Source organism: Colobus angolensis, unplaced genomic scaffold (genome assembly GCF_000951035.1).
Source record: "Colobus angolensis palliatus isolate OR3802 unplaced genomic scaffold, Cang.pa_1.0 Scaffold53, whole genome shotgun sequence".
NCBI lineage: Eukaryota > Metazoa > Chordata > Mammalia > Primates > Cercopithecidae > Colobus > Colobus angolensis.
In genome coordinates this window covers 12,046,866-12,070,376 of record NW_012118821.1, presented here as the reverse complement: position 1 = coordinate 12,070,376, position 23,511 = coordinate 12,046,866, and the positions used below count along the sequence as shown (strand labels likewise).

The window sequence follows — 23,511 nt, the reverse complement described above, 5'->3', positions numbered from 1 at the left end:
ACACTCACACTTTCACGTGTGCACTCACAGAGTTCCAAGCCATCAATGCCTCTTTTTTCTTTTTTTTTTTTGAGACGGAGTCTTGCTCTGTTGCCCAGGCTGGAGTGCAGTGGCCAGATCTCAGCTCACTGCAAGCTCCGCCTCCCGGGTTTATGCCATTCTCCCACCTCAGCCTCCCGAGTAGCTGGGACTACCGGCGCCCGCCACCTCGCCCGGCTAGTTTTTTGTATTTTTTTAGTAGAGACGAGGTTTCACCGTGTTAGCCAGGATGGTCTCAATCTCCTGACCTTATGATCCGCCCGTCTCGGCCTCCCAAAGTGCTGGGATTACAGGCTTGAGCCACCGCGCCCGGCCGCCTCTTTTTTCTAAAGTTTCTCCAGCCTGCTTCTGCTTGTCAAGATCACAGATATCACTATGGACACCTTTAAAGCAAACAAGAGACAGCCCCTTTTCTGTGGGGGAGCGGTGTGCATAATATCCACATAAGAATGCAAAGAATTGGAAGTGAGGCATTTTCCAGGCTGGGGAGAGTAAGTCGGAAACACACACCCCGGTGTGTTGGGTGGGAAAGTTCTGTGCAGGGAACATGAACCCCAGGCTCCCCTCAGCCCCTGGTTCTGTTCTGTCTGATTTTTCCCAGAGGCTGAAACAGTGAGCTGAAACATCTGGCCCTATTTTCATAGCGACTCTTAGGAAGTCCCACAGAATTATCAATCTTGAACATCCATAGAGCCAAGAAAGCAGAGCGCCAGGAGGAAAAGCGCTTCCTCCCAAATGCCTGGCTGGGCTGCAGGGCTGGTCTCCGGGCTTTCCTCCAGAATGTTCACTTTTTCCATGGCATTGGCCATGGGTTCAGAGGCAGACCAGACCTGCCAACCAGAGCAGGTGGCACCGACCCTGGCCCCAGTTTCCCAGGGCTGGTTTGCCCACATCTGTCCTCACCCCACGCAGGGTGGTCACCCAGCCCGACGCTTTAAAATGCATGAAACCATGTTACTTCTCTAAGGTTCCATTTCATACAGAGCCAATGACACATCCTTATGTTCGCTCCTAGGCCCTTTCTGGTGGAGCACAAATCTCCCTGTCTTTATCAGCCCTTCCCCACCCCCTTTCCAGCCACACTGACCACCTGCTGTTCCACTATGCCCAGACGTGCCACACCTCCAAGCCTCTGCATGTGTGGTCCCCTCAGATGCTCCAGGGAGGCCCCCTCACCCTTGTGGGGTCCCTGCTCACGTCACCTTTGCCCATGGGGAACAGCACCCCATCCTACCCAGGGCGCCACCCACCTCCCACCTGCTGTTTCTCTCTGGGTCACTTGCTGGAGTTTCTTATATGCAGGGACCTCTCTCTGGTTTCCCATCTGCATTTCTCTGGACGGTTTGATCTTTGAGGGCTGAGGTTTTTATTTCTTCTGTTTGTGGCTGTAGGCCCTGGCCCGGGTCAGTGACTGGCATAGACGGTGTGCCCTGACAGGCAGGTGGAACGAGTAAGCGAAGAAATGAGTGCCTGCATGTGCATCTAACTGCTGCTCAGGTAAACAGCAAAGGTATAAAATGATTCACATTGTTGGGGTGAGTTTACTTTTTCCTTTCTGCCTTTCTCTGAGTCCAAATCTTTTTTTTTTTTTTTTTTTTTTGAGACGGAGTCTCGCTGTGTCGCCCAGACTGGAGTGCAGTGGTGTGATCTCGCCTCACTGCAAGCTCCGCCTCCCGGGTTCACGCCATTCTCCTGCCTCAACCTCTCAAGTAGCTGGGACTACAGGCATCCGCCACCACGCCCGGCTAATTTTTTTTTTTTTGCATTTTTAGTATTTTTAGTGGAGACAGGGTTTCACTGTGTTAGCCAGCAGGGTCTCGATCTCCTGACCTCGTGAGCCCACCTCGGCCTCCCAAAGTGCTGGGATTACAGGTGTGAGCCACAGCGCCCGGCCCCGAGTCTAAATCTTTCTATAATTGGCATGTAATGACACACAATGGATATGCAATTCCTCACAAGGAACAACTTCCAACAGCCTGGCTTCGAGGAGACGTTTCCAGATGGCTTTATTTCTGTGGTGGCGGCAGAACCCACTTGCTGAGCTGCCACAGTAATATTTAAAGATCTGATCCTGTAACTAAATGAAGAAAGGTGGGGAGGAGCAAGAAATTACACTTAGTAACTTCCTTCTTCATTCTCTGGAGAGGAGAACACGGCCTTTCTACCAGGAGACTGGCACCAGGGACTTGGGAAGGGGCTGGGACCCCACATGCCTGGTGCCTCTCATCCTAGTCTCCCCCTGCACCTGACAAGCACAAAGTGCCAAATAAACACTTGTTGAAATAACAAAATGGGCTCTGATACGTCTCCCCACGAATGTGCCTGGGAGGCGGGGCTGGAGTTTCATCAAGAAAAGCAGAAACATTCAGAGGCCTCCAACCCAATATTTCCTGCCCTGCCCCGCCCCGCCCCCAACCACAAGAGGCCAGGAGAGGACTGGGAAGTAGGAGCTGTGGAATGCGCAGTTTTGCATTGGCTGGTGCCTGGGCTTCAGTACCAACAGGGCTCCAAAACCTAACAGGTTGGGGCTGGCTCAGAGCAACACTTTACTCCGAAGACGGGGATAAATCACCCTACAGGTCTCAATTCCACGCCTCTTTCACTCAACCCTTGAAGAACATTTTTTGCTCTAATCGTAAAAGATATGCTCATTGAAGACAATTTGGAAAACTGAAAAATTATGAGGCAATTCTTTCATCCCACAGGGACAGCTACTGTTGCATTCTCCTCCGTGCTCTGTGTGTGTGTGTGTGTGTGTGTGTGTGTGTGTGCGCGCGCACGCGCGCACAGAACTGAGAGTAACCAGCTGCTGCTGAAAATGATGATTTTACATAAGAAAGTCAGGGTCCTCTACGGGTTCATCAATAGTACAACTACCAGCAAGGACAATAATGACATGTAAAGGCATCTGTAATTTACTGGGCAATGGCAAAGTGCCAGAGCAGAGTGAGTGGGGGACATACCTCCCCCAGCAGCATCTCCACACCAGCCCGAGGTGATCTCATGAGCTGGTTTCACAGACCAGGGACTCTTCAGAAACAGCCCGCCTAATACGCATGGCGCTGCATTCCCAGGACACAACATCACTCAGGGAGCAAGCACGCTGCCAAGTCCTCCTTTATGGCTCATTTGTTGCAGAGGGACTGGGCTTGCATAACCCACCCTGGCCAGGTGGACCTGCTGTAGCCTGACCAGCACTCCAAGGGACTTCATGTCCCCCAGAGATTCCTATTAAACCAAAGTAACAGCGACAGGGCTGTAGGGCTCAAGAGGGCTCCCAGTTTAAGGAAATAATTTCACAGTTCATAAGCACAGTGGGAAAGAAAGTGCTGGAACTCTTCCCTAGGAATGTGACTTAACTGTGGCGTGTTCAACCCCATTACTCAGGCCATGGAGGAGGAAGAAAAAGGCTTTGGTACTGACTTGTCCCGTTGAGGTCGACCATCAAGCCGTGCTGCACGTGCTCCTGAATGAGCTGCAATGTCCGTTCAAAGATTTCTCCTGCCCGGGCCTGTTCAACCGTGTAAGGATCCCTCGGATATCGGAACAAGGCCAGCAAATCATTTGGAGAACGAGGACGGCTAACCAGAGTTTAGGGAGAAAAAAAGGAAGAATGAAACGGATTACTGAAGATAAAATTCATAGTATCCAAAAATATAATCATTGCTATTAATATTTCTACAGCTACTTTCTACAACATAATGTACTATACCTTCCTCATCCGGAGTGGAGGCAACAAAACAAAAACAAAACAGACAAAAACCGGAAGACACTAAAAACAGATAATTAATTAAGTCAATAGAGAAAATCGCAGATATTGCATTTCAAATAAGAGGCAGAAACACTGCTTTGGGATCAGCAACATGAACAAATACACTAATGACTTTTCAACTATTTGTTTTTGCCAAATCATGTAGTCATAAGCCAAAGGAATGAGTTGAAATTTTCAAAGAATGTTTTGGTTATGGGTCACAGCCAAATTTTATTTGAAAAGCACACGTCCTCCTGTTATTTCAACCCCCAGAAAACTGGTGCCCATGTTGGTCATGATTTTTAAATTAAACATTTTGGTCATCAGATAATCAAATCAAAATTCATACACTAGAACTGCATGCATTCTTTAGTCACTCCCACCTTCACCCTAAAGCTCTGTGATTTGAGGGTCAGCGTGTTTACAGCCCCGTGATACCTGTCAAACAAATGTGTTCGGGTTGAGTTTATAGCTCTGTCAACAGTCGCAATCGCTTCCACAATGGAGGTAGCTACAAACGGATCTCCATTTCGACTGACGTCAGGAACTAGGGAAACACAAAGTCGCGTATTACCAGGAAAAATACTACACAATTACTCATAAAATGATGTCTAGACACTACATCATTTAGCCACAAGGCATACTTTTCTCCAAATGTTATTTCTATTTTTCAAATCCAAACTCAAATTATTTTCTCACAAATTCTACTAGAAGCTGTTTCAGACAGCATGAAAATTACAGACTTTAGCTTTTGAAATCATGTTATACCTAAGAAGACAGGAAGTAGTTATAACGTGAAGCATGGAAGATCTTACGCTACATGCGGCAGCACATGGGAGGTGTGGACTGAGGCCTCCCTGTGTGGCCAGCTGAGCGGACAAGATGCCTGTGGGGACACCTCAGGGTCCAGCAGATCTCGTCCATTCCTCTCATCAAGGGCCACAGCCTCCCTGGACACCAGGATCCTAACCCGCTCCCCTCTTTAAAGATCAGCTGCTGCCTCCATGATCCCATCTTCTCGCCCGTGGACTTGTATCATTACTTAGGGCAACTCCCTCCTCACACACACATCACACACACACAATCACATTATACACACAGAAGCACACACAGCACCTACATAAAACATTATACAGAGACACACACACACTATATGTAGCACATTACATGCATGCCACACACAGATCCATACCACACACATACCACACACACAGCACATTATACACACATATCACATTATACAAACACATGCCACACATACACAGCACATGATATACACAGAAACACATATACCACCTATACAGAACATTATATACACACACCACACCACACATAACACATCACACACACACCACACAGATACATATCACACATGCACCACACATATAGCACATTATACACACACAAATCACATTATACACACCACACACATCACATTGTACACACAAACACACATACACTACACACACAAATCACATTGTGCACATACACCAGAGGTACCCACCACACACTGCACATTATACACAGACACCACACACCCACACCTGCCCCTCCTGACTAAACCTACCCCCTCCTGACAGGGACATGCACTCTTTAAACTGCCACCTAACCCCTCCTGACTGGGCAGGGACCTGCCCCCCACCCCACTGAGATTTGTCCCCTCCTGACTGAAACTTACTCTCTCCTGACTGGAACCTGTCACCTCCAGACTGGGAACAGCCCCCTCCTGACTGGAACCAGCCCCAACCTGACTGAAACCTGCTAACTCCTGACTGGGACCTGCCCTCTCCTGACAGAGACCTGCCCCCTCCTGCCTAAAACCTGGCCCCTGCTGACTGAAAGCAGCTCCCTCCTAACAGGGACCGGCCCCCTCCTGACAAAGAACTACCCTCTCTTGACAGCGACCTGCCCATCCCTGACAGGCACCAGCCCCTCCTGTGTGAAACCTTCCCCCTCCTGACAAGAACCTGCCCCTTCCTGTCTGGAACCTGCCCCCACCAGACAGGGACCTGCCCCCTCCTGACTGAAACCTGCCCACTCCTGACTGGGACTTAGTCCCTTCCTGACAGGAACCTGCCACCTCTTGTCTGGAACCTGCCCCCTCCTGACTGAAACCTGCCCCCTCATCACTGGGACCTGCCCCTCACTGTGATTTGCTTTCTCCTGGTCTCTTCCTTCCTCCTGAGCACTCCACTTCAGCTGTGGGCTCTCGCACTCTCTCTCTCTCTCTCTCTGAGTCAGGTCAGTCCTACCCTTGCTCTCTGTTACCGTCTCCGCATGCGTCCACGTCCGTGTCTTTACGGCCATTCTGCCTTGCCCGCCAGGCCTCTGATGCTGGAGCTCCAGCCCCGTGACCAGGTGTTCTGGTCCTCTGCAGCACCTCCCTGTGTGGTTCCATTTCACGCTGTTGTCTTAACATTCTCAACTTGACACCATCGTCCTGACCTCTCCCTGCAGTTCACTTCGTGGCTCTAACCACCCACTCCAGGCTCTTCCCTTTTCCATGCTCAAACAGGACTCCTCCATCGCCTCTTCCCCCAGGCTGGCCTCTCCCCAACTGTTTCTGGGTCTCAATCAGTGACACTGGCAGAGCCCAGCAGTCACCCCACAGTGCGAGCCAACTCTTGCCAGGCCCCTCAGATCTGCTATTGGCCGCGTGCCCAGGGACTGGCCCTGCAGACCCCAGCTGTGGGCCCGGGTGCAGGCACTCCTTCTCCCACTTGGCCGGCACCCTCTGCTGTCCTCCCCGGATACCTCATCCCGGACACTTCGTCCACAACCCAAGCCGAGTCAGGAAAGCAGACCGGCTCACGGTGCTCCCTGCTGGGAACTTCCTCATGGCGCCCTGGTATGTCTGCAAAGAGAGTCGAACTCTGCAGCCCGGTCAGCACCAGCACCCCGAGGACTGCCCCAGCCCTGTGCTCCCCCCACCCCCTCGGCACTGGGCTCATTCTGACCCCAGAACCCCACCCCTCTACTCTCCCCAACCAGGCTGCCCCCTGCTACCCCCTCATCTCCCCGTGGCTCCTTCTGCTCAGAATTCAATACTCAGGCGAGTGCTGACCCCCTCTGCTTCCCACTCTGACCCACGCCTTGCCCTGCGGTTCCTCGTGGACTCCTCACTATCTGAGTGTGACCTGCTCATCTCACTGCTTCTTACTCCTCTCTCCTCCAGGATCTAACTCCATGGAGCCGAGCGCCTGGCGCACCTGGCTCAGCACCGAGGACAAAGTCCAGCCCACAAAGGCATTTGCTGAATGAATGACCAAGCGGTGGCGACTATCCGTGTAACAGGGTCAACCCAGGGCCCTTCCGAACCACGTTCTTACATGTGTTCACACCCAGCTATGGATGGACACCTCCAGCCTGATTTACTTCACCACTAACAAACATCACAGGCACGCGGATTAGGTGAGCTCGTCGGCTATTTTGCATATTTGAGGAAGGTACCCAAGGACAAATCAAATGACTGAAAAGAATTTCAGCTAGGCAGAAACCTTACTTTTGTGCGTATCTCAGAGCCCAAATTTACCAATTTTTGGAATGCAATATTTTTATGCCAATAGGTAGATGAGTCATACAATCTTACATATTTTATGACTCTAATATTTCATTCTTATTAATGATTTAAGTGGAATTTGTTTTTCTATAAGCAATGATCACAGAAAAATAATCCAAAAGCATTTCTTTATCTACCTTTTTATAAAAAGAAAAGGAATCCAACCATAATATTGATGACGGTATTTTTGGGGGATGGAATTACGAGTGGAAGATTAAATTTCAGATGTAGTTAATTCATGTTAAGGTGGCATTTTTCAAGCAAAAAACAAATATTAATTTAAAATAATCCACCAGTTTTTAAGTTTCATCAACTTAATTTTACACTTAATTTTACATCAACTTTACATTTCACACTCTACATATAACGGGAAAATAAGGTCACTTAAGACTTTTCCTAAATAATTCTGAAAAGTCTTTGAGGAATTCCATTACGGTTCACATTTATGTCTGCCATGTTCACGGCACTGAGTGGGGGTCACTCTTCTTGTCTGTTAACAAGTCCCATGGAGAAGGCCGATCAGTCACAAGGAGAGTGGAAAAGGCAAAACTAGAGTCACAGTGGAGGCCCAGGGGGAGGGCCAGCGCCCGTGGGGAGTGGGGTGATGGCCAGAGGGTCCTTTACCCCGTGAAGGGGGGTTTGTGCGCGTTCTCAGAGTGCTGTTAACTCTAGGGGGACAGAGCTGGAGTGGGAACACACCACTGATGAGATGCAGGTCTGGGTCACATCATAAAGACTCCATGCAAAGCTAAAGGGTGTGAGTGTCACCCTGGTGGCCACAGGAGACACGGAGAAGGGTCAGGGACACATGACGGGCATCACTGGGTCTGTGGGTTGAGCAAGAGGGGCCAGAGCGACCCGGGCCTCTGTTATAAGAACCCGGACAAGGTTGCCAAGGGCCTCGGGGTGAGTGGGATGGAAGTGGTGGGGGGACCAGGATGCAAACTGGCAGATGCAGGCGTGGAGTCAGGATGGCTCTAGGACCACTGACTGGATCTAGGTAAGGCTGCCTATAAGCACCTAGAGGTTCCCACTGAAAGATGCTTCCGGAGCATTCCTGGCCACAGCCCGGGGAGAGAGACACAGCAGCTAAGGAATTGGAATCTCATCAAGCAACCACATTTGCCAAATTATAACTGTAAATTACACCTGGTCATTTCTGGACAGATGCGGAAGACCCGAGAACAAACCTCTGCCCAGTGGACAGGCTGCAGGGTAAGGCGTTGCCCAGTGGATGGGCAGCAGGGCCTGCAGGTGCCTGAGTGGAGGGGAAGGGCTGGCGAACAGCCTGGCCATGCACCAGGGGAGTGTCCCCACCTGGGAATCACAGGTGCTCTGTCTTCTGAATAATTCTGAACAGCCTACGCCAATTGGCCTGGGACTGCACTAGGGGCCTGTGGGCTTTCTTTGTGGATACCACGTGAGTAGATGTGGGCATGTAGCATCTTACCATTCACACTGAGCACCATGCTCACCGAGGCTGACCCAATGGTGTTCCGGGCTACACACTCATAGCGGCCTGCGTCTGCAGGGCCAACGTCATTGATGGTCAAGAATCCTTCAGGGCTGATGTGAAATTTTCCGCTTTCTGTCACCTGAACCCCATCCTGGAGCAAAACAGAATGAAAACAGTAACAGAAGTAAGACTAAGAAGCAGAAGTTGTCTGACCTAGGGTTGGGGGAGGGGAGACATTTGTTAGGATTTGCAAATGGAGAAGCTCCCAGGCTGTGCTCGGATCCATCCAGGCCTGGGAAGGGAAGGAGACATGGTCAGTTCTTCCAACGCCAAGCTGGCGAGATCAACTCTTTCCACACCTCATTCTTCAGGAGAACAGAGCTTGATAGCTTGAGGCAAGGATGATTTTCCAGAACGAGGAGAAGTGGCACCGATGATGACTCCCTTAGACACCCGCCATGGTGGGGGGCCCTACAAAAAGACCTAGGAGTGTCTCAGAAAGAGAGGGCATTGGTCCAAGGGCAAAGAAGGATTCAGAGGCAGACACAGAGGGACAGGTGACCTCCCAGCTGAGGCAGGAGCAAGAGCAGACGCCTGGAGAGTGTGCGGCGAGGAAGGAAAGGACGCACAGATTCACAGGGCAGTGCAGGGATGCGGTGGAGGATGGGACCATCTCCTTCTGTGCGGACCAGTGCGACCGGCCCTGTGCTCCCAGGGGGGATTTCACAGAAACACGGGTCATGGTGTGTGAGTGCTGCCCACATTTTCCGATTGAGCTTAATAAAAACAGCAAAGAAACGAAATAACAATGTAAACCCTTCCTTATTGATGATGAGACCACAGTTCTGTAAGATGGTTATTCTTTGCTTTTGTTACGGAAAAGATTAAAAAAATGGAATGCTCCAAGTTTGTTTTGTTCTTATTAGTAAGGATGCCCCGAGAAACCTCAAGGCTTACGATCTGAATGTTTTTCTTTCTGCTACAGAAAGTCTGTAGAGGAAGTGGGCAGGCAGCAGCTGTCCAGCCCATCACACCCCACAGCGGAGGGGAGGCTGGGGCGTGGGCACTGCCCTGCCTACCTTGTTCCAGGTGGTGGGTGGTGTGGGCGCCAGCCCGTCTACCTTGTATCTGGGTGGTGGCTGGCTCGGGCACCGGCCCACCTACCTTGTTCCAGGTGATGGCTGGCTCGGGCTCGCCCTGGGAGCTGCACGGGAGCTGCACATTGGCGCCCACCTCCACCGTTGTGTCGCTGGGAATGCTGGCAAACACTGGGGTGACTGGAAGGCAGATGTAGATAATCCAGGAAAACGAGTCAATTACATCAGAAAACTTCAGAAGAACAAAATCCCCTGCCCTCCATCAGGCCCACCCAGGGATGCTGGCAGCTCGCAGTCAGTTTCAGAACGGGCCCTTTCCCTGCCTCCCAGCGGCCTCTGCACAGGGCGGGGGAGCCTGAAAGGTCCCAGGGTAGATCCGCCCGCCTCCCTGTCTCCCAGGGCAAGGAGAGCAAAGTGTAACCAGTGTCTTCCCTGCTCAGACGCAATCAGCCGCAGCGTCCAGGACGGGCGGGCGGCCATGTCCTCCAGCCCCCGCCCCTCACCGATGGTGGGGCAATCTCAGGCATATGCTGGGGCCACAGGGCCCACGGAGGACAATGAGCTCTGGGGAGAGTGCAACTCTTGGAGAAGGAAACAGAGGGGAGCTTCCTCCTCTGAAAGAGCAGGAGCGTGGCTGACTGCGGGGATCTGGGGGGCCGCTCAGAAATCCCACCCCCGCATTCTCTACACAGGCACCCAGAGTCCTGCTAGGTCAGGGACGCAAAGGGCAAACCCAAGAAACACAGAGCCAATCCGACGGGTCAGTCGTCAACAGCCTGCTGATGACGGGCCGAGGGAAACCCCTTCCAGAGGTCCGCAGCATCTCAGAACATCCCCAAAAGGGACACAAGGAAATCCAGCCCTATCCTCCCCGCACGTCATCTCTGCCCCACTCCCCACGGTCTCCATGACAAGCTCAGGGACTGTGGCCGCCTGGACTGCTCTGCTCTGGGGGCCACTCATGCTGACACCGGAGTTAGCCCAGGACGCCTGCAACACGGGGGCTGGGTCAGGGGCCTTCGCTCTTGCAGAGGCCACAATCAGCGCTACGCTGACTCTGTCAGGAGGGATATGAGGTTGCGGGGATCCTTCTCATTGCAGAGAACAGGCAAAGGCAACATCCGAAAAGGACAAGAGGAAGGCCGGGGTCCAAGGATGAGCGGGAGACGGGAGAGCAACCAGATTTGGCCCTCGTGACCCAACATCTGGGGGCTGTGCCTTGGGAGCGGACATGATTAGACTGTGTTCCTTAAATAACCACCCCAGAAAGGGCAGTTCGAAACAACCCTTTTCTAAAATAATCTTAATTAACCAAGGGAAAAAACCAAATAGACTTTAACAAGTCAATCTTATCCAAGTTCAAAACAACCATCACTGAAAAATAAGCAAATGTTTTCAACAGCTAAAGGGACAGAGACTGAATGAGTTACTATGCAGACACCCTGGGGGCACAAGCACAATGACGGTGCATAAAACGCAGAGAGAAGAGCCAACGCTTTATAACGAAGAATACTACTAAGGTCAGCTGCAGAATCTGTGTTTCCTGATAACCGATCTGAGACAATCAATTCAGTCCACAACCTCCTGGCACCTACCTCTGGGCTGCACAGTCAGGTGGGCCACGACCTTCTGGGAGCCGATGATGTTGACAGCTTGGCATTCGTACTGGCCCTGGTCATGGAGGGCAACCCCGGAGATTCTAAGTGTTCCCGATGACAGGACCAGGTGCCGCCGGTCCACGGAGAGCTGGCTCCCTGCAAGGGCATGGGTCCATTACACCGGACACTCAGACATATGGAGAACTCCTGCTCTCAAACTGACAGCATCAGAGAAGCTTGTCTCCACCTGGGTCGGGGCACCGAATAATTTGGCCTGGCCCTGCATAAGCAAATCTTTGACTCCCCAGCAGACACCATGGTGATACCTGAATGTCCCCATACCCGTAACTCAGAGAGAGGGGCTGACAGGGGCAGAGAACAGAGGGAAAAGCATTACACAGGGAGCCAGGAAGATGTGGGGACTGGGGGGCTCTAGGGGGGGCGGAGGGCCGGCTGGGAGAACCAGGACAGGGAGCCAGGAAGATGTGGGTACTCGGGGGGCTCTAGGGGGGTGGATGGCTGGCTGGGAGAACCAGGACAGGGAGCCAGGAAGATGTGGGGACTGGGGGGCTCTAGGGGGGCGGATGGCCGGCTGGGAGAACCAGGACAGGGAGCCAGGAAGATGTGGGGACTGGGGGGCTCTAGGGGGGCGGATGGCCGGCTGGGAGAACCAGGACAGGGAGCCAGGAAGATGTGGGGGCTCGGGGGGTCTGAGGGGGTGGATGACCAGCTGGGAGAACCAGGGAGAGGACTGAGTGCTGGAGATGATGAAGAGTCAAGTGAGGCCCCAGGACGTTCCTTTTGGGGATAAGTCTCTTCTGTTCTGCCCATAACTGCCTGAGAAAAGGGAAGTCCAGGGCGTGTGATGCAGGCACAGGCCTCCTCCCCAAAGACTCCTGGGTGGGGGCCCTCAGAGGGATGAAGGGATGGGCTGGCCATTTGGTGCAAGCTGGAGTGGACAGGACGTCTCAGGGCCACTGCCTGCATCCCAGGACTGGAACCAGGAGGTCTGCGTAGCTCCTTCTCCAGCAGTTTCAGCTCCTGCCCTCATCCCAACCCCCACCCAGGCTGTGCCTTTACGCAGTAACGTGCCCAGTGACTTTCCCACTGAAGGAAGAGAGCTAGGACTATAGGCAAAGAATGTGATGAAAGGTCACGACGCTGAACGGGGAGGTGACAGTGAGGGCTCTGGGAAGCAAAGTCAGAGCAAAAGCTGTTTGTCTGTTTCAATATAGCCCATGACTGTTTCCAGAAAATTCTATCCTCCATGCAAATAGATTCCTTCAAGATGCTACTTAAAAGCACGACCTAGAGACTATCTGAAACAAGGCAGGTGTGAGGGAGTCAAAGGCAGGAACCCCAAGTCTCTTCTGTGATGACAGAGCTTCTTAGAGTTTCCTGCCATGCTGTCCATGAGGGACAGCCATGCATGGACAGGAAGCTGCGGGGGCTGTGAGACACCTCTGGGCCTCCCAGTGCCTTGGTCCTGTGGAATCCGGTCCCAGCTCAGCCCTGTCCAGAACACATTGGGGGTTGCCTGGGCACGGTGGAGAAGTGTGCTTCCTGTGTCTCTGGCTGTGGAGGGAGCAGGCAAAGGCCTGGGGCCTGGCTCTTACCTCCCTTGGTCCAGGCAATGACAGGTGGCGGGTTGCCCTTGGCTTCACACTGGAAATCCACGGTCTGGCCCTCGATGACGACTCTGTCCTGAGGCGTCACAGTGAACTGAGGAAGAGCTTCCGGAGAGAAAGCATTCGAAACAGGACATGTAAAAAGCAGCATGGGGTAAAAACGCCACCAGGAAAATGACCACAGTCTTGGCAGACACCTGACGATTAGGAGCGATGTCTACAACGAAGAGTCAGAAAGAGGCAGAGAGCACAGGAGAGGATGGGAGCGAAACAGAAAGAAGATGAAGGACGGGTGAGTTCTCAGCATCACCCTGGAAAGCGCACAAAGACTGTTCAACCACGCTGTCAGCTGCAATGCACACAGGGCACAGATGAGGCCACACTGAAGCTTGTGGACACCAGGCCGACTTATGACGATTCCTCTCAATCCTCACCCTAAACTAGTATTTGCAAATGCTTAAAAAAATGCCATCTGGTATAGCTGTGTGCGATGATAGTGGTTACTATCAATGGATGAAAAACATAATTTACAGAACAGTATTGTCTGGTATGATTCCATTTTTATACAAGTAACAGCCACAGAAAAAGTAAATCCATGTAACACGGCTGCATTGCTGTACGTGCAAAGAAAACCAGAAAGATTCTCGACAGATTGCCAGTGAGACAGGAAAGGGTTGAAGAGAGGCTGGCAGAAGGAAGTGATTTCTCTATCTCTAATATCATCTCTAATAATTTATCTTTTGCACTTCTGTATTGTTTGAATGCTTTCCAACACAGTCCCACTTCACAAGAACAACTCATTTTACAGTCCATTAAGCAATGTAGAAATACATGGCAGAAGGCGTAAAACGATGAATACTCCCAGGAGACTACATCCAAAACTGATCTTAAGGAAGGATTCAAAGCTGTCTGCAAGGTGTATCAACCACCTTACTGCACATGTGCACGCATGCATGCACGCACACACACACACAAACACACACACACTCACTTATCCGACAGACACTCCTGCTGGCCAGGTGCTGGAGGTACAGAGACACCACAGCCAGCACACAGAGCCTGTCCTACTGAGCCTTCTGATCCAAAAATCTACAAATTGCGATCGTCTGTAGGTAGTCCAATGGGGGTGTAATGGATAAAAATAAACCGAGTGAAGTGGACAGGGCAGAGAGTCTATGGAGCGTTGGTGGGTATGGCAGTGCGAACTGGTGGAGCAGGGAGGAACGGGCTGAGCCCTGGCTCTGGCTCTGGCACAGAGGATGGATACCCACCCTGGACGATGATGAATGCAGTGGCATGGACGCTGTCAATGCTGTTGGTCGCAGAGCACGCGTACTCTCCGCTGTCCTCCTGGACGACGTTCTGTATGTAGAGCCCGCCAGAAGGTGTGATGTTCACTCGCGGGTCGACGGGCAAGGGTGTGCGGTCACCTCTCGTCCAGGAGATTCGCGGCGGGGGGTGGCCTGTGGCGCTGCACTCCAGCGTGACGCTCTCCCCAACCAGCACCTCTGTATTCTGTGGCTGGATTACAAAAGTGGGTCGAGCTGTCACAATTAAACAGAAATTCTCAATTAATTTCTCCCGGTTTGACATGGTTTTTGCTTGATTTTTCCTATGTCAGGCTATTAGTTCTATTTACCACCAAAATAGGGCAAAACAAACACAATGTAACTGCATATTTTTTTTTTAAAGAAATGTGCAGACAATAAAAATGGTTCACAGCCTCGGGTCAAACCAATGCAGGCCACCTGAGCAAAGTGAGCAACCAGGGCTGGTTAGGAAGAGCTAACGAGGAAGGGCTTTTTCTTAAAACATGTGCTGAACTCCATGGAGGATCCTTATTTCTAAATAAAATACATTATGTCAGTCTTGTTAGACCTTGCTAGTAGTTCCTACTGGCACAAATTATTGTTAGTGGAGTATATTTAGAGTATACAAAAATATCAAATTTACTCATAAAAAGTGCAAATTAAAAGTAAGCAAGAAATAATATTTTTCAAATTTAAATCCAGAAAAAAGTCCTACAATTATGAATGTGTTTCATGCGTGAGTTTGTGTGCAAACAGAACTCTCCCACGCTGGTAGTGGGAGCACGCCCTGGCCCAACCCACCTGCAGAGACGTGGCCATGCATACCAGCACTGAACATGTGCACACTCTACCGCCCAGAAATTACCCGGCTAACAAAAGCTGGCAGAAGACAAGAAATAACTAAGATTAGAGCATAACTGAAGGAGATAGAGACACGAAAAACCCTTCAAAAAAAATCAATGAATCCAGGAGCTGGATTAATTTGAAAACATTAACAAAATACATATTTTGTTAATCTGTTTGACAAGCAGATTAGATAGACTGCTAGCCAGACTAATAAACAAGAAAAGAGAGAAGAATCAAACAGGATAAAAAATGATAAAGGGGATATCACCCCTGACCGCAAAGAAATACAAACTACTATCAGCGATTACTATAAACAGCTCTACACAAATAAACTAGAAAATCTAGAAGAAATGGGTAAATTCCTGGACATATACACCCTCCCAAGAGGGTATTCAAACAGGAAGAGAGGAACTCAAATTGTCTCTGTTTGCAGATGACATGACTGTATATTTAGAAAACCCCAACATCTCAGCCCCAAAACTCCTTAGGCTTACAAATAACTTCAGCAAAGTCTCAGGGCACAAAATCAATGTGCAAAAATCCCAAGCATTCCTCTACACCAATAATAGACAAGCAGAGAGCCAAATCATGAGTGAACTCCCATTCACAATTGCTACAAAGAAAATAAAATACCTAGGAATACAACTTACAAGGGACATGAAGGACCTCTTTAAGGAGAACTAGAAACCACTGCTCAAGGAAATAAGAGAGGATACAAACAAATAGAAAAACATTCCAGGCTCTTGGATAGGAAGAATCAATATTATGAAAATGGCCATACTGCCCAAAGTAATTTATAGATTCAACGCCATCCCCATCAAGCTACCATTGACTTTTTTCACAGAACTAGAAAAAACTGCTTTAAATTTCACATGGACCAAAAAGGAGCCCATATAGCCAAAACAATCCTAAACAAAAAGAACAAAGCTGGAGGCATCACACTACCTGACTTCAAACTATACTACAAGGCTACAGTCACCAAAACAACATGACAGTGGTACCAAAACAGATACACAGACCAATAGAACAGAACAGAGGCCTCAGAAATAACACCACACATCTACAACCATCTGATCTTTGACAAACCTGACAAAAACAAGCAATGGGGAAAGGATTCCCTATTTAATAAATGGTGCTCGGAAAACTGGCTAGCCATAAGCAGAAAACAGAAACTGGACCCCTTCCTTACACCTTATACAAAAATTAACTCAAAGATGGGTTAAAGTCTTAAACATAAAACCTAAAACCATAAAAACCCTAGAACTAGAAAACCTAGGCAATAACATTTAGTACATAGGCACGGGCAAAGACTCTGTGACTAAAACACCAAAAGCAATTGCAACAGAAGCCAAAAGTGACAAATGGAATCTAACTACACTAAAGAGCTTCTGCACAAGAAAAGAAACTATCGTCAGAGTGAACAGGCAACCTATAGAACGGGAGAAAATGTTTGCAATCTGTCCATCTGACAAAGGTCTAATATCCAGAATCTACAAGGAACTTAAACAAATTTACAAGAAAAAAACAAATAACCCCACCTAAAAGTGGGTTAAGGATATGAACAGACACTTCTCAAAAGAAACTTATGTGGCCAAGAAACACATGGAAAAAAAGCTCGTCGTCACTCGTCATCAGAGAAATGCAAATCAAAACCACAACGAGATACCATCTCATGCCAGTTAGAACGGCAATCATTAAAAAGTCTGGAAACAACAGATGCTAGCAAGGATGCAGAGAAATAGGAATGTTTTTACGCCGTTGCTGGGATTGTAAATTCGCTCAACCATTGTGGACGACAGTGTGGCGATTCCTCAAGGATCTAGAACCAGAAAAATAACTTGACCCAGCAATCCCATTATTGAGTATACACGCAAAGGATTATAAATCATTCTACTATAAAGACACATGCACACGTATGTTTACTGTAGCACTATTTACAATAGCAAAGACTTGGAACCAACCCAAATGCCCATCAGTGATAGACTGGATAAAGAAAATGTAGCACATACAGACCATAGAATACTATGCAGCCATCAAAAAGAATGAATTCATGTCCTTTGCAGGGACATGGATAAAGCTGGAAACCATCCTCCTCAGCAAACTAACACAGGGACAGAAAACCAAACACTGCATGTTCTCATTCAAAAGTGAGAGGTGAACAGTGAGAACACATGGACACAGGGAGGGGAACATCACACACCGGGGCCTGTCGGGGGTTTGGGGAAAAGGGGACAGACAGCATTAGGACAAATATCTAATGCATGCGGGGCTTAAAACCTAGACGACAGGTTGATGGGTGCAGCAAACCACCATGGCACATGTATATCCATGTAACATACCTGCACATTCAGCACATATATCCCAGAACTTCAAGTAAAATTTTAAAAATATATATATTCTGCTAGAAACTTAATCCATAGCTATTTTTATAAGCACATAAAATGTCATATGTCCAAATAAATTTTTGTTTGGGCCAGACGTGGTGGCTCACGCGTGTAATCCCAGCACTTTGAGAGGCTGAGGTGGACAGATCACCTGAGGTCAGGAGTTCGAGACCAACCTGGCCAACATGGCAAAACCCTGCCTCTACTAAAAATACAAAAATTAGCCAGTATGGTGGTGCACACCTGTAGTCCCAGCTACGCGGCAGGCTGAGACAGGAGAATCACTTGAACCAGGGAGTCAGAGGTTGCAGTGAGCTGAGAGATCTCACCACTGCACTCCAGGCTGGGCAAGAGCGAGACTCTGTCTAAATAAATAAATAAATAATAAATTTGCGTTTGTTTTCCTTTTGCCCTGTTGTTTGTTCAGGTCAACCATCCTTATCCATGCTAAAATTCAGAAAAGTCCAAAAATCATTATTTTTTCATAACTCATTTGTTTGGAAAACTTGATCTATCTAGCATGAGGCTACTTATAGCCTTTATTCTACTTTCTGTGACTATCCATGCAGTTTGCTATAGGACATTAACACATTGATTACAGGGTATTATCCCAGACTCTGCTGACAGTCTAAATTGGTATGTGGATTTTACACTATGCTACCTTTCCAAAAATTTCCCCAAGTTTCTGAATATCGAAAGACATTTGGCCCAAAGGCTTTTGAATAAAGAACACAGAACTGTGATGGCTAAAGATTAGGAAAAAAATCTAAATTCACTCCAAAAGGGAACTTGTTAAATAAATTCAGGGTGCATTTAGATCATGGAATTCTATGCAGCTATAGAAAGAAAGAAAGAAAACTGATGTATCAAAAGTGAAAGACTAGAAAGATTTCTAAGCTATCATCTAATCACTTGCCTCAAATATGCTTACATTTTTTTTTGTATACACACAGGGAAGAAACTACTAAGCATTTTGGGAAGGGGGAAGGGAAGAGGAATTGAGTGCATGACGAAAAGAGCCAGGACCACGACTTCCTGCCTTTTTATATATGTTAACATGTAAGCTGCGTTAGTCAAATATTTAAGTATAAATTACAAAAAATACAGACATGACATTTAATATTAGCATTTCTATCAGAATAACAAATTGGAAACCATGAAGTTACTCACAGAAGGAGGAACACCAAAGTCAAAGTCGGCCTTGAGGGCATTCGCAGACCCTTATAACTTAAATTGAGCCTTAAAGAGCCTCATGCGATACAGAAGACGAGACACAGATCCACAGAGGCCCACGAAGAGAAGTTCGACAGAAAACTGAACAGCTGCATCCCCGCAGTGCTGTGCCCTCCGCATGAGAAAAAGCTAACTTCAAAACCTGCCTGCCCCGCCCAGGGAACGACGCCCAGTACAAGAGATGATAAACAAATCTCATTTAAGTGTTGTTCACCAAAGTCTGGTCCTCACATGAGCTTGCTGCCCAGCTTCCCCCACATCAGGCAGAAGGAAGGTGATCCCCGACAGAAGCGCTGAGATAAACAAAGGAAGGACAAAGGCAGTGGGAACCACGTGGATGCATCCAGACAAACACTGGAAGAACAAAATAATAATGTTTATAGGTTAAAAAAAAAAACAAGGCCGGGCGCGGTGGCTCAAGCCTGTAATCCCAGCACTTTGGGAGGCCGAGACGAGCGGATCACGACAGAAAATCGGGATCATCCTGGCTAACACGGTGAAACTCCGTCTCTACTAAAAAATACAAAAAAAACTAGCCGGGCGAGGTGGCGGCCGCCTGTAGTCTCAGTTACTCAGGAGGCTGAGGCAGGAGAATGGCAGGAACCCGGGAGGCGGAGTTTGCAGTGAGCTGAGGTCCGGCCACTACACTCCAGCCTGGACAACAGAGAGAGACTCCGTCTCAAAAAGAAAACAAAACAAAACAAAACAAAAACCAGAACTAAGCACCTCAAGTCAGCGGGATGAACGCATGTTAGAGCGGAAGGTTATACTAACTTTAGGCTTTGGCAATTTAAGAATGCATTTAAAATTTTCTAGGCTAACCACTAAAAGAACAGAAATGGGCATATAGTGTCCAAACTGGTAGTGGCAAGCAAATATGAAAAATAATTATTTCCAACTAAAGCAAAAAACAGAAAAGTTCGGACAAACAGTTCAAAATAAGAGGTAGAATTTATAAATCTCACATTGTTAACTACAATAAACATATTTACATGGATTAACTTTAAGGAAAACTTAGGTTTTTTAAAAATTTCTAGCTCTGTGTTATTTATATTAAACATCTCAAACGTGTACATGGAAAGGCTCGGAGAAAAATGATGGGAAAAGATACACCTGACAATACAGATCAAGTAGAGGCTGCTTTTATGTATCTTACAACAAATTTATCTTGAAGCAAAAAGCACTGATAGAAGTGTTATTGATCAAAAATGTAATTCATCAGAAAGACAAAAACTGCAAACTTTTCATATGCCCCTAATCACAGAGCTTCAGGATAATGGGTGCAATATGCCCCTTTATGGCCCACGGAGATCTACACGTCACTCTATTCCTATTACTATACATTATTACCATAGTCTGCAACAGCAGTTGGCCATTTTTTTTCTGTAAAGGGCCAGACTGCTCCTGTTTTAAGTTCTGAAGGCCATGCAGGTTTTGTTGCTACTCCTCAACTCTGCCATGGTAGCATACAAGCAGCCAGAGACATTGTGCAAAAGAATGCGTGTGATCATGCTCCAAGGAAACTTATTCAGACAGTGACGCTTGAATTTCTTCTAGCTGTCACGTCGTCATAAGATACTGTTCTTTTAAAAGTTTTGATCATTTAAAATTGTAGAAAAGTATTCTTCGTTCATACACCTTAGGGAAAGCAGGCAGTAGGCAGGTGTGGACTGCAGGCTGTCGTGTGTCAGCCTGGCCCAGGCTTCCGGGCTTCTCCGGGCTGGTTCCCTCATGCTGCAGTAACTCCCTGTGCACCGGATGGCGGGAGGTCCTTCATCTGTATCTGAGGGAGCTACACCCACATGTTCAGACTAGTACCACTACATAGGGCTGCTACTCCTGAGAAAGACCCAAGAATTCAGATCAAAAGGAGCGAAATTTGGAACTCTCAAGCCATAAAGAGCTGGCTAAATATTCCTGTCCAGGAATCGATCAACGTACTCGCACAGTAACTCTCCTAAGTAGTTCATTACTCATAATCCATGGTTATTCTCCTTTGTCTGTAACACATACCTAACAGTACTACAAAACTTTTTGTCCCTATTTTGTGGATTTTTTAATGCCTTAAAAACAGAGCCCAGGCTCCTTCTGGGAGCAGCGGCTGTGTCTTCACTTCTCTGCACAGGCCCACAGCACTGACTTCGGAAAGATGCTGAATGCCTTGTGCTGAACACGTGGAACGTTGTTTGATTAAGGGCTTTGGTTCTGCAGTACTGTATCATTGGGCTTTCCTTTGAACAGAAATGTGAGAGCCAGGAATTCTCAGCCATCGGTACCTGTTGATTGTGTCCATGCTGGGATGTACCAGGTGATGCAGAGATTAGGCCAATTAAGGAGCAGGCATTTAAACAAGAAACACCAAAACCACTTACATTGCCAAACAAAAGGTTTTATAATGGCCTGAAATACAAAATACCAGGGAAACAGCGACCCTGGTGTGATTTGTGGCTGAAGCTAAAGGAAGCCAGAAGGTTTCAGAGAGGAAGTTACGCCTGCAGCCTCCCTGGGTAAGGGCTCCAACTCTACTGGCTTCCACACAGGAGGACAGGCAGACCTGTCCAGAGGCGTGAAGGGATCCGCATCGTTTCCCAGAGCCGTGGGGTACACCCAACGCCTCACTCCGCTGTTCTGCAAGGGCCCAGCTCCTCTTCTGAGCAATGGCCACAGATAACACAGGTGGATCAGAGCAGAATTTGCAACCTGGTGGGACCCAGATGGATAAGAGGCCACAGCTGGACTTGATGTGGCTGAGATCAGTTTTTAAATGTTTTAAATTTAGGTGCCATTATCTTAAACATGAAAATATTGGATAAAAATCTAGAATTGTGGTTCCTTTTACGTAATCCAAGCCCTTCGCAAAATAGAGACCTTGTTACCACATGGCAACAGCTGGCTGTGCCTGAGTAGCTGTCCCTTCAGAGGGCACCTGGGTGGTGGGGTCGGTGGGTCAGGAGGTGGCACAGTCTCTCCAGGTTCCCCAGGCCCTCTCTCCATGGGCTGGGCTCACGGACTGCCCCGGCTGTGTGGACTATGAGTGTGTCCCCAGATAAGGGGCTAACTGGGGACCACAGCACCGCTCACAGATTATCTACGACCCTGCGCTTCGAAAGCTCTGTGAGCCAACCCTGTATTGCAGCTTCAACTTCAGACTTCAATGTTCATTCCTATTTTACTGAGTTGGGGTGCAAGGAAAGAAGAAGGCAGATACTGAGGCACGACAATTCTGGGCCGAACCCAGGTGTGAAATGCCCGCCACATACCTGGAGACCCGAAGTACCTGAGGGTCACCTCTTGCGTCTTCACCTCTCCGGCCACGTTCTTTGCCATGCACTGGTAGATACCCTGGTCCGTCTCCTGTGTGTTCTGGATCATCAGGGTCCCATCGTCCAGCAAGTTGAGGCGGGAATCTGCCTTCATGCTCAGCTCGTTACTACAAAGACAGAAACTTGGTCTGGTCAAGCTGTTGAAAGCACAAAGACGTACCTCACCCATCCCCAGCACAGGGGTTTCCAGTCTTGCAGCAGGCGTGTCAGCGCTCGTGCGAGCGACAGCTCACCTTCCAGGGGCTCCTCCTTCCTGGCAGCCCCTGACCTAACAGGCAATTCTGAAAAGGGGACCGTGTATTCGCACGTCTCATTCACTCAGATACTTATCCTTAGTATTCACGTGTTCAATCTAGCTACATGTTTTAAAGTGTTCCTAATTCCAAAGGAGAAAAAGCAATGAACAAAATGGAAAAAATTCCAAGGAAACATTTTCTTTTGTTTCTGGCGAATTAACTAAAAAGGGTAGAAACATTTTTACATTACTAAAAGCCGAAGATATACCCACGTGTATTTAATTTTTTTATTTTAGAGACAGAGTCTCACTCTGTGGCCCAGGCTGGAGTGCAGTGGTATAACCATGGCTCACTGCAGCCTCAGCCTCCTGGGCTCAAGCGCTCCTCCTGCCTCCGGCTCTGAAAGTGCTGGGACTGCAGGAGTGTGCCAGGCCTCTCTATCTGTATTTTAACAAACAGTGCCTGCAAGCTGTTAGCTGGCCTCCCTCTGGGATCTGGGAAGAACCTGTGGAGCTGTACCATGAACAGGCCAGGACACGGGTGACCTCACCTTCACACGGCTCGGTCAGTCCTCGGGCAGCAATGACCTCCCCTGGGACCATGCTGCATCCCACACACTTCGGGCAGCCAAGGAAAGCTGCAACACCTTTACCCCAATGCTCAGTCCTGCTGCCTCTCACCCTCACCCACCTGTAACTTCGCTTTAGTTCCCTTTATACAGAAGCAGGTGAAGAGGAGAGAGGTGACATTGGATGCCACTGAGATCACAGTCTATGGCAAGTGTGAGGACAGAGTAAGAACAGCCAGGCACGGAGCCCTCTGAGAATGCAGATGGGCCTACGAGAACTCCTGCTTCCAGATCATCAAGACAGACAAGGCCTCTGTGAAACAGAGACTCACTATCTTAGTGCACGAGATTCATCGTCTTCCATGCGAGTTTCCTAAGGAATGTGTGGAGCCTGGACCATGCTGGGTCGTTCATGCAGGAGGAGCAGCCCCCGCACTGTGCAAAAGCACTTTCCCACGACCGCCCTCAGAAACCTGCCAGCGC

At 48.7% G+C, this 23,511-nt stretch overlaps 1 protein-coding gene across 1 annotated transcript in view; it reads right to left on the bottom strand.

The window, feature by feature from the left end:
- PXDN (peroxidasin) overlaps positions 1-23,511 on the bottom strand; it is a 66,726-nt gene that overhangs the window by 18,542 nt on the left and 24,673 nt on the right. Inside the window, exons 9-15 of the mRNA XM_011960962.1 lie at positions 14,400-14,672; positions 13,117-13,233; positions 11,498-11,656; positions 9,970-10,082; positions 8,800-8,956; positions 4,229-4,337; positions 3,463-3,620 (exon numbers count right to left, since the gene is read on the bottom strand). Coding sequence (XP_011816352.1) covers positions 3,463-3,620; positions 4,229-4,337; positions 8,800-8,956; positions 9,970-10,082; positions 11,498-11,656; positions 13,117-13,233; positions 14,400-14,672 — 1,086 coding nt within the window. The remainder of the gene's footprint in view (positions 1-3,462; positions 3,621-4,228; positions 4,338-8,799; positions 8,957-9,969; positions 10,083-11,497; positions 11,657-13,116; positions 13,234-14,399; positions 14,673-23,511) is intronic.